This window comes from Muscardinus avellanarius (genome assembly GCF_963383645.1).
Source record: "Muscardinus avellanarius genome assembly, chromosome: 7".
NCBI classification, from domain to species: domain Eukaryota; kingdom Metazoa; phylum Chordata; class Mammalia; order Rodentia; family Gliridae; genus Muscardinus; species Muscardinus avellanarius.
The window spans coordinates 66,498,428-66,510,700 of NC_137793.1; the positions used below are offsets into that span (position 1 = coordinate 66,498,428).

General features: G+C 38.4%; 1 protein-coding gene across 1 annotated transcript in view; it reads right to left on the reverse strand.

Annotated features, from left to right (window-relative positions):
* FBXO28 (F-box protein 28) overlaps nt 1-12,273 on the reverse strand; it is a gene marked incomplete at both ends in the record, with an annotated part of 32,954 nt that overhangs the window by 6,215 nt on the left and 14,466 nt on the right. The window contains one exon of the mRNA XM_080698429.1: nt 10,566-10,704. Within this exon, the coding sequence (XP_080554555.1) occupies nt 10,566-10,704 (139 nt within the window). The remainder of the gene's footprint in view (nt 1-10,565; nt 10,705-12,273) is intronic.

Consider the following 12,273-nt stretch of genomic DNA (forward strand, 5'->3'; position numbering starts at 1 on the left):
ATATCCGACAGCAGGAATCTGATATTGAAGAAATATGGGCCCATTTTAAGAGAGCTAACCTAAGAATAATTGGAATAGAGGAGGGAAAAGAAAGTGAAACCAAAGGGATCAACAATCTCTTCAAGGAAGTAATAGCAGAAAATTTTCCAGACATAGAGCAAGAGGTCGATACACAGGTCCAGGAAACTTATAGAACTCCCTTTAGACAGGATTGGAGAAGAGGATCCCCACGCCACATAATTGTCAAAATGACCAATGTGGAAGCCAAGCAGAGAATCTTAAAGGCAACAAAAGCAAAGGGCCAAGTGACATTCAGAGGCAAACCAATTAGAATCACTCCAGACTTCCCAAACCAAGTTATGAGAGCCAGAAGGGCTTGGAGTAACATATTCCAAACTCTGAAAGAAAACAACTTCCAGCCAAAAATTTCCTACCCAGCAAAACTTTCTATCAAATTAGATAGAGAAATAAGAAGCTTCCATGACAAACAGAAACTGAAGGAATTTATGTCTTCAAAACCAGCACTAGAGAAAATACTCAAAGAGATTAACTACAAAGAAGAAATAGGTAACACACTCCAGAACTAGAGAAACAAGATTTTCCATCCAACAAACAACTAAGATTGGTTATCTGTGGAGATTCATTATTTATGTTAGTCTTTTACCTATCTGTAAAGGGTATTGTTTGCCTTTATTGTTGTTAATTTCTAGGATTCCTAGTTGGAATATTAATACACCTTCAGATATAGCATTTGGAAATATTTTATCCCATTCTATTAGTAACTGTTAACTCTGTTTACATTGTCTTTGGATATACAATTTTTTTTTTTAGGGAGTTTGTATACTCCTCTGTTGCCTGTGCCTTTGAAATCATAACCAAGAAATCACTGCCAATTTCAATGTTGTGAGGTTTTATGACCCAGATTTTCTCCTAAAAGTTTATAGTCTTAAGATTTATATTTAGGTCTATTATCTATTTTGAGTTAATATTTGTATATGGGATTAGGTAAGGGTCCAATTTTATTCTTTTCCATGTAATTATTATTTTTTAACAATATTTAGTTAAAAGATTAATATTTCCACCACCAAATGTTCGTGGAAACCTTGTCAAAAATAACTTGACAATATAGGGAAGAATTTAGCTCTAGGCTTTTATTTAACTCCAATGGTTTATATATCTGCCTTTAGAATAGTACTACACTGTTTCAATTATTGTAGCTTTATATGGTTTGAAATCAGAAAATATATATCTTCTAGCTTTGTTCTTTTTCAAGATCGTTTTGGGTACCTAGAGTCCATATTCCATATTAGGATAGATTTTTTTCTGAAAAATAAATATATAAATATATGATAGTTTCACCTAAAAATAGAAAAAAAAATATTCTCTGGTAAGAAAGAAAGCAAAAAGAAATATTGAAATGTTATCTTTAAGTCATCAAAAGCTTGGTATCAGACAAATGAAACTGTTATGTGAGATTATCATTTTTAATTTTAGATAAATTGCCATAATACTAGATGTCAACTACTAAGCCAAGCATGGGAGGGAGGGATAGGGAGAGAATGGGGTGGGGATTGGGTGGGGGCTGACTGGGAAAAGTGTGCATGTATGTCTACAAAAGTATGTATCCTACTATGATGTATGAATACAGTGCACCAATAAAAATAAATAAATAAATAAAAAAAGTATTTGGTTTTTCCTATGTGCTTGTAATGTTTCAAAGCACTGGGGTAAAAAATAGCAAAAAAAAAATGACAAGATTCTTATTCTTATGAGGCTTAAGTAAACAAATAATAAAATAATTTAAACTGTGTTGAGAGGAAAAAAGAAAGTCATGATAGTTCCTGTTTGGGAAAGAGGGAATATGGCACATAGGTATTTCAGATGGCTCTGACATATATTTAATTAAGAGTGAATGAGAAGGAGGGATCAGTCACTTGGAGATCTGGGGAGAAACAACAGAGATAGGGACAGTACTGGCAGCAGTCTCAAGGTCAGTCAGCTTGGCCTGTTCAAGGAGTTCAAGGGCTAGAAATAGGTCATACTTTATATATACATATCTGAAATAATTAAATATTTATGGAAGCTACCAGAAGCTCAAAGCTTTAAAAATTATGTAATATTTATATATAATTAACAAATGGTTAATAAGAATAAAACTCAAAGGAAGAACATAGTCTTGTTAAAAAGACTGTACATATTGACACCTTTATTTGCCAGTCAGTACTAGACATGAACTGATCTATAGTTTGTTAATTAGCCCTCCAATTTGCTGCTCTAGGCTTCTGCACTTCTGGATCCTTTCCCTGGAATGTTCTTGTATATCTCCTCCACACCAAATTCCTTATTCATTTGGCCTCCCTTCTCAGAGTAGTTTTCCCTCAACCCTCCTCCAGTTTAAGTCATGCTAACGTCTTCAACAAACCTTTTATTTTCCCTTCAGACTACACATTACACAGTGTAAGTTTCTGTGAATTTTACCTTCCTATAATATAGTAAGCTCCATGACAAAGAGACCATAGCTTGTTTCAGTGTCAGATCCCTCTATCAGTGGCTGGCATATCCTTCATAAATCTTTGTTAAATACGGAATAAAGATGACCAAATATTTTTACTGCTTAATATTGACACATCTAGCTGGATGTGGTTGTGAATGCCTGTAATTCCTGTACTTGGAAGACTGAGACAGAATGATCACAGGTTTGAGAATAGCCGCAGCAAGTAATAAGACTTGTATCAACCTAGTGAGACCATTTCCAAATAAGAAATAAAATCAGGCTGGGGGTGTAGTTAAAAGATAGAATGCTTCTGGGTTTAATCCTCAGTAACACACACACACACACACACACACACACACACACACACACACACACACACGACACATCTAAACATATTTAGGGGCAAGTTACAAGTTAAATTCAATATAAGAATATAGTTTTCGGAGAGCATACTATGTTTTGAACATAAAGGCAAAAATCAACAGATTTCTAAAACTACACAATCCTAAAATTATATTTATACATTTAATATAGCTTTATTTATTAATAAATCTCTAGATGTTATGTTTATGTACATAAATACTAGTAGAAGAATATTTATACTATGTTTGAGCTAGATTAGGAATGCCTGTTCTAAGCGTTCAGGCATGAAAGACACAGATACTTTTTAGTGGTGGATAGTGACATCATAAGGAAGACCAAGCGCCAAGCGTGGTGGTGCAGATAATCCCAGTACTTGAGAGGTTGAGATAGGAGGACTGCAGGTTCTCAGCCAACCTCAGCTACTTAGTGAGACCCTGTTTCAAAATAAAGAATAAAAAATAGGGCTGGGGGCCGGGCGAGGTGGCGCACACTTGTAATCCCTGCGCTTGGGAGGTGGAGACAGGAGGATCGCGCAGGTTCGAAGCCAGCCACGCGCTGGCTTAGGAGACCCTGTTTCCAAATAAAAAAGTATAAAAGATAGGTCTGGGAGTGTAGCCCGGAGGTAGAAGGGCTTCCAGGAACCCCAGTACCACAAAAAAGAGCTGGAAGTGTAGCTTGGAGTAGACTGTCCCTACGTTCAATCCCTAGTACTGAAGAGAAAAAAAAAAAAGAAAAAAAATGGGAAGACCTGTAAATAGCAAAGCCTATGTCAGACAGACTGGACTGGAGTAGGTTCAACTCACAAGCAAGTGTTGTGTGAAAATAAGGAAAACAGAGCTAAAGATCTGTTTGTCATTAGTAGGTCTGATGACAACACGGTAATGAGGAACCTTTGCAATTTGAACAGGTAAGGGGAGACAGAATACAAAGAAAGTACAACTGGTCAAAGAGGGAGGCTGGTGGGTGAGGTAAGTAGCTGAGACTGGCTGTGAACATGTGATCTTCCTATCTAAGCCTCCCAAGTACTGGGATTACAAGCATGTGCCACCATGCCCAGCAACTTTTTTCTTTTTTGGCACTGGGGATTGAACTTACGCACACTCTACCTCTGACCTATACCACTAGCCCTTGTGTTGTTTTGTGTATTAAGACAGGGTCTCACTAGGTTGCTGGTAGTCTCTACGCTGCTGGGTATCCTAGTTCTTAGAAAATATACTGAAATATTTAAGAATCAATGATCACAATGTTTCCAACTTATTTTCAAATCATTTAAGAAAAAAATTACATGTAAAAAATTAAAAGAAAAAAAAGGTGTACAATTGCTAAATCTGGAAAACAAAATGCAACACCATAAACCGGCGTGGTGGCGCACACTTGTAATCCCCGCGTTTGGGAGGCGAAGACAGGAGGATTGTGCAGGTTCGAAGCCAGCCTCGCTGGCTTAAGAGACCCTGTTTTCAAATTTAAAAAATACAGAAAAGGTTTGGGAGTGTAGCCCGGAGGTAGAAGGGTTTCCAGGAACCCCAGTACCACAAAAAAAAAAAAAAAAGCAGAACCACAAGTTTTATCAAAACATTAAAAAAATGTCCTCTGTTCAGGGACATTCAGCTTCCTGACATTACACAATCATTTCTACTGTGAAAACCCTAACTGTTGAACACTATTATTGTCTTTCAATGAGAACACAAGAGTTAATACCAAGGCTATTAGTGATGATCAAGAACAGGGACTATTCATAGCTTATTTCATTACTATACCTCTCAGAATGGTTAGCAACCCAAGAACTTAACATAAAAGCAATAATAAGGAACCAAGGAGTCAAGGAGTTGGGAGTGGCACACACTTATAATTCCAGATGAGAGAATTGTAGTTTTGTGGCCAGCCGCAGCAACGTAGTGAAGCCTTCTGTACTGTTTCAAAAGTACCTGGTTCAATCTCCAGTAAATACACACACACACACACACACACACACACACACACACGCGCGCGCACGCGCGCGCGCACAAAAATAGTGGTATATACCTGTAAACTCAGTACTTGAAAACCTGAGATAGAAGGTTTGAGGACAGCCTTAGCAACCTAGTAAGCCTTGTGTCAAAATAAAAAAGGAGCCAGGTGTGGTGGCTACGCTTGTAATTCCAGTACTTGGGAGGCTGAGCTAGGAGGATGGCAGGTTCATAGCCAGCCTCAACTACTTAGTAAGGCCTTCCACAACTTAGTGAGACCGTTTCAAAATAAAGAATAAAAAAAGGGATGGGGTATTGCCTGGAAGTAGAACGCCCCCTGGATTCTACCCTAGCACCACAAGTAAGGTAGGTAAGTAGGTAGGCAGGCAGGCAGGCAAGTAAGTAAATAGGTAAATAAATAAACGGGCTGGGGGTATAGCTTGGAGGTAGAATGCACTTGAGTTCAATTCCCATTACCACCAAAAAGAAAATTAAAACTGCTTATGAAACAGAAAATTTGAGAAATGAATGCATGAATAAGTCAACCAATAACAACTTAGTTTTAAGAGAAGATGAACAGAACATTAATGTAGTGGTCAAGTTTAGCCAAATATGATCCTATGTGGCCAATGCCGGTTTTATTTTTTCCCCCTGGTACTGGGGATGAAACCCAGGGGCATTCTACCTTCGAGCTATACCCCCAACCCCATTTTTTATTCTTTATTTTGAAATACGGTTGCATTGAGTTGCAAAGGGCCTAAGTAGCTGAGGATGTCTCTGTAAATCGCAATCCTCCTGTCTCAGCCTCCCAAATGCTGGGATTACAAGTGTGTGCCACCATACCTGGCATGTGCCAGTTTTTTGCAGTTGTGTTTTATTAAAGCCAGGTGTGGTGGTGCATACCCCAATAAACATCCCAGTACTTGGGAGGCTGAGACAGGAAGGCCACAGGTTCACGGCCAGCCTCAGCTACTTAGTGAGATCTTCTGCAACTTAGTGAGACCCCATTTAAAAATAAAGAATAAAAAATAGGCTGAGGGGTATAGCTCAGAGGTAGAATGCCCCTGGGCTCAATCCCCAGTACCATAAAAAATAAATTACTATTTTATTAAACTACAGACACAGCCATTCACCTACTTGTCCCTGGTTATTTCTCACTGACCAATAGTTATGTTGAAGACCATATGGCTCAAAAGTAAAAAAAAAAAATTACGATTTGGCTTTTACCAAAAAAGTAGGCTGGCCCCTGCTCTAGGTAACAGTGGCAAACTCTCAAAATGTGGTATGTATCTGGAATCCAAACTACACTGTTACTACCAGGATTTGTGAAATAAAATGCCAACTGTAGATCTGAAATTTAACAAAATGAATACATCCTATGTAAAAGCACAAAATTAGTTATCTTGTAAAGTATAAAAGTTCTTGGGCTTTTATAACCCAGGAACATTATCTTAAGGAAAATAACCTGCCCAAAAAATCATATACCAAATCATGATTATACTAGGCAGAGAGAGAATGATTTTGTACAGTGCTTGCTATAGTTTGGACCTGGAGAGCCTCCAAACACCGGTGTGTTGAAGACATAGTCCTGGGCTACTGGGAGGTGCTACTAGGCAGTGGTGGAACCTTTAAAGGCAGGGACTAGTGGACAGTTAGGTTATTAGAGGCATGCTCTTGGAAGGGTTCCTGGGGCTCCCAACACCCCCCGCCCCCAGCCTTTGCTCCTCCACCATATGCTTCAGCATATGCTTCCATGTGTTGCTATGGACACAAAATAACAGCACCAAGACCATAGAATAAAACCCCTGACACCATTAGCCAAATAAACCTTTCCTCTTGTAAGTGGATTCTTAGGTATTTGTTACTGTAATGGAAAGATAACTAACACAATGTCCTTACTTCGGCATGTGAACATTTAATGTCACTTTATGTTTTGAAGATAGAATTTGAAAAATTTAAGGATAAGAAGTATTAAAAAGGGAATAGTTATAAACCATCCAAATACTGCAAATAATGATACATTAGCAATTTTAGTCTAAGTAAGACAAAAAAGTGCCAGCCACATAAAAGTGACAAATTTTGAGTATACATACTGTTGTTTTAAGTAGGATATAAGCTATAAAGAAAGTAGTTTTAAGAAACAAAATAATTCAAGTTGAATTATGATAGGAAACATCTGTTATTTCCAGTCAAACACAGGCTTGTAGGAGAAAAAAAATCAGGATAAATGCTTGTGAAGAAATGGATTACTAGTAAAAAAAATAGAAATAATAGTAATGAAAACAATAGAAATCAAAAGACGAGACTAGCTTTCATCAAATCGATTAACTATTTTCTTTTCTTTTCTTTTGTTCTGAGGATTGAACCTAAGGGCATTCTACCTCTGAGTTATTCCCTTAGCCCTTTTTATACTAAAACAGAATCACGCTAAGTTGTCAAGGCCAACCTTGAACCTGCTATCTTCCCGTCTCAGCCTCCCAAGTACTGAGATTACAGGTGTGCTTCACCAGGCCCAGCTCAATTAACTTCTCTCTCTCTTTTTGGTACTGGGAACTGAACTCTGCACTACAACCCTAGTCCAATTTATTTTTAATATAAAAACAAGGTCTCGCTAAGTTGCTGAGGCTGATCTCAAATCTGCGATCCTCCTGTCTCAGCATCCCAAGAACTGGGATTACAAGCATTCACCACCAGGTCTGGCACAATTAACTATTTCCTAACAAATGAAATAGGCATAGTAATATTTATACTATCTACAGTACATGGCTGTGATGGTAAGTAAATGAGATGATGTGTAAGTGCTCTGAAAATTAGAAAGTATTTCACAAGAGACAGGGATAAGTAGCCACATAATGAGGTAAAGGTTGGTTCAAGGCCCCTTTCCACCTGCTAGTCTACTGTGGGCAAGGAAAAGGCTTCAGGTAAGGAGGTGCGCAAGGTAAATGCTAAGAGGACACACTGTATCTTGAAAGCTGAAGATGTCCTCTGCTGCTGCAACCTTTGTCTTGTTATGTTATTTTAGAACTAGAATTTTAAATGACAATTCGATGAGCATTTCTAAAAAACAACAAGACTCAACTGAAATTGACCTCATTTGCATAGACAGGATCACCATTAATTATGTGAGGCTAATGAACTAGAATACAGACTGGTGTCTTCTTTTCTTCATTTGCAGTAGAGTTTGGTACTGGGGATGAACCCAGGAGCACTCTACCTCCATGTCACACCCCCCACTCTTTATTTTTTTTATCTATACCTCCTAAGTACTGGGATTACAGGAGTGTGTCATCACACCCAGCTTGACATGTTATTTCAGAAATCTACAACTGGCTTGGGAGGCTGACTTGGGAAGATTGCAGGTTTGAGGCCAGTTTCATCACCTTCTTTTGTAAAGGTCAGACAATAAATATTTTAATCTCTATAGGCCAATGAACTTGGCCACAAAATACTCCATTCTGTTAACTGACTAAATTGTTTTTAAGTTAACAAAACTGTAAGATGTCTCCTAAACATCTGTGTTCTTCAAAATGAACATAAAGAAAAAAACCTCTAAAGCCAGAGGTCAATCTATAATGGTTCAAAGGAATTTTCTTTTCTTTTTGTTTTTGCGGAACTAGGGGTTGAACCCGGGAGCATTCTACCTCTGAGCTATACCTCCAACCCTATTTTATCCTTTGTTTTGAAGCAGGGTCTCACTAAGTTGTGGAGGGCTTCACCAAGTAGCTGAGACTGGCCATGAACTTGCAATCCTGTCTCAGCCTCCCAAGTACTGGGATTATGCCCAGCTTCAGAGGACTTTTCAAGTTGGGCCTGGTGGTGCATGCTTGTAATCCCACTACCTGGGAGGCTGAGACAAAAGGATCTCAGCCAGCCTCAGCAATTTAGCTGAGATCCTGTTTCAAAATAAAAAATAAAATAGGGCTGGGGCTGTAGCTCAAAGGTAGAATGCCCCTAAGTTCAATTTCCAGTACAGAAAAAACAAACAAACAAACAACTTTTAGCAACACTTAAAGAGTTAATACCTAGCCAGGTGTGGTGCACAACTGTAATCTCAGTACTTGGGAGGCTGAGACAGAAGAATCAAAGGTTCACAGCCTGCCTCAGCAATTTAGCAAGGCCCTCCTACACAGCTTAGTGAGACCCTGTTTTTTTTTTTTTTTTTTAAAGGCTGGGTGTAACTAAAAAGGTAAATGCTCCTGAGTTGAATCCTCAGTACCATATTGAGAGAGAGAGAGAGAGAGAGAGAGAGAGAGAGAGAGAGAGAGCGCGCGAGCGCAAGCGAGCGAACAATTTTGGAAAAAAAATCTGAATTAGCATCTAACTGGGTATACTGGTGCATGCCTGTCATCCCAGCACTTGGGAGGCTGAGGCAGAAACATCCTAATTTCTAGGACAGCCTTAGCATTTAGCGAGACCTTGTTTCAATAAAAAAAAAAAAAAACACACCAAAAAGAGCTTGGTGGTGGGGTGGGGTTGGCTATAGCTTGGTGGTAGAACATTTGGGTACCATCTCTAGTACATAAAAAAGAAAAAAATTAGAATATAAAGTTCCTAACTGGTTACCTTTTTATAGTACCTACAAAAGCATTTGTAAATAAGGAAAGTAATAGATACCAAGGAATATTATAAATAAAATTTGAAATAGGATTGTCTCTCCAAATAAATGCCATAGAAAACTAAAATGAACACAGTACACATTCAGTACTACCAATGTAAATTGTCTATGGGAATAACAAAACATAACATTCCAACCAAGTTATGGGACTCTTGACAGCTTCAATGAGAGCAAAGTGACCAGTAAATTCATCTCTACTGCTTCTATATCTCATCAGAATTTATACTTAATTAAAGAAGAAAGATACTGCCATAGATTTAAGGAGCATGTGGTTTGCTAGGGTTTTCATCAGCCTAAAGTAAATATTCCATAATATACTTATTTCTGTGTAAGTGAGGGCCATTACTTGGCTCTGTGTTGCTATAGAGCAATGATTTATTCTGGTCAAATCAGGACATTAATAAGGCTGTCATGAAACTCCAGCTTGTTTTTCTACCTTCCCGCAACTATAACAACCTTGCAGGTAGAATAATCCCTTGTCTAATTCATTGCACTCTTTCTGGGATCTTAATAAAAAGTAAAAGTTTCAATTTCTTTCTTAGGAAAAAAAAAAACAAACCAAACAAACCAACTTTTTTTTTTTTTTTTGGTGGTACTGGGGTTCCTGGAAGCCCTTCTACATCCGGGCTACACTCCCAGACCTATTTTTGCATTTTTATTTGGAAACAGGGTCTCCTAAGCCGGCGCGCGCGGCTGGCTTGGAACCTGCGCGATCCTCCTGTCTCCGCCTCCCCAGCGCGGGGATGACAAGCGTGCCCACCACGCCCGGCCAACATTTTTTTTGGTTGCATCAGGGATTGAACCCAAGGGCATCTATCTCTGATTTTGAAACAAGGTCTCGCTAGGTTGCTGAGTCTTGCTGAGGCTATCCTTCAACCTGTAACCCTTCTGTCTCAGCGTCCCAGCATTAGGATCACAGGCGCGCACCACCATCCCCAGTGCATATAAACTCTTTTAACAAGTTTATCTGAATATTAAATATAAACATTACACAAATGATATATCTTTAAACTTATAACAATATAGGAGCTAAACTAACCCATTCACAGAAGTAGGAACAATTCTGACATTTCAAAAAATCACCTTTTAGGTTTATAACAATCTACACAGGACAATCCAGTTATTTGGACAAGCAGTTCAAGTTTACCTTTCCTGGGATGAAGCAACAGAGATTGGAATCCACATACTTCATAAAAGTCATATTCAATAGTGACAGCCTTGTTTCCACAGCAGCAAGAATGTCTGCATGACGAGCTAAAGAATGGTTTCTCCTTTCTGACTCTCTCCTAAAATAATAATAAAGACAAATGGCAACCATTAGAGTAGCTTTACTTTAACATGCTAATTAACTAACATGTTGATTAATTAATTTGTGGTACTGGGGATTGAACTTGGGCATTCGACTCCAAACTACACCCCTAACCTTATTTTATTTTTATTTTGAAACAAGGTCTCGCTAGGTTTCTGAGAGTCTTGCTCTTGTCGAAGCTGTCCTGGAGCCTGTGATCCTCCTGTTTCAGCCTCCCAAGTACTGGGATTACAGCTTGACATGTTAATTCAGAAATCTACAACTGGTTTGGGAACCTAAGACAGATTACAGGTTCTAGGCCAGCCTCATCAACTTAGTGAGGCCCTCAGCAACTTAGTGAGACCTGTTTCAAAATAAAAAAATAAAATAGGGTTGAGAGTATAGTTCATATGTAGAATCCCAAGTACCTTCCCACACATAAAAAAATTTATGTATGGGAGTCATTGTTAAGAACTAGTAATGATAAAATATTTGAAAAAGACCCTCATACTTAATAAGAATTAGAGCTGGGGGGTAGAGCTCGGTGGTAAAGCACTTGTCTAGCATGCATGAAGATTTGGGTTTGACCGGAGCAGTACAAAAAATTGTGTGTATGTGTTTTGACTATATCAAGCCCAATGACTATTAGATTCAGAGAAATTAGATAATTGGAAAAGAACTACACATGGCTACACAGGCAAGTGACTACATGTTTTTATTCATAAAATTGACTTCTAGGGCTAGGATATAGCTTAGTGGTAGACACTTACTTAGCATGCATGAGGACCTAGGTTAATCTCCATTGCCACAAAAACACAAATTTTACTTCCCTTAAACTTCTTCAACAGGTGTGTGTGTGTGTGTGTGTGTGTGTGTGTGTGTGTGTGTGTGTGTTACTGGGAGTGGAACCCAGGGGCTTTTCTACTTCTGGACTATACTGCCAGACCCATTTTATATTTTATTTCGAAACAGGGTCTCACTAAGTTGCTGAGAGCCTCACTAAGTAGCTGAGGCTGGCTTTGAAACTGTGCAATACTCCACACCCGGCTCTTCAACAGTTTTATTAATAAGGAATTAATGCATAAAATTCATTATTTCAAAGTGTACAATATTTAGAATACTCAGAGTTAAATAGCCATCATCACTAATTTAAGAACATTTTCACCACCACATAAGAATGAAGGATATGAAGCCATTTGTGGTGGGCCATACTTGTAATCCCAGTACTTAGGAGGCTTAGACAGGAGGATCAAAGGTTGTAGCCAGCTTCAGCTACTTAGTGAGACCCTGTTTCAAAATAAAGAATAAAAAATAGGGCTGGGGGTGTAGCTCGGAGGTAGAGTGCCCCTGAGTTCAATCCCCAGTACTGCAAAGAAAAAAAAACAAGGGCTAGGGGTGTAGCTCAGAGGTAAAATGGTCCTGGGTTTAATCCCAAATTCTTTAAAAAAAAAAAAAAAAGGATATATAACCATTATCACTCATACCCATTCTGCAAGCCAGTAATCTACTTTGTTTTTATAGATTTTAATATTCTGAACATTTTGTATAAATGTAATGATATGGTATG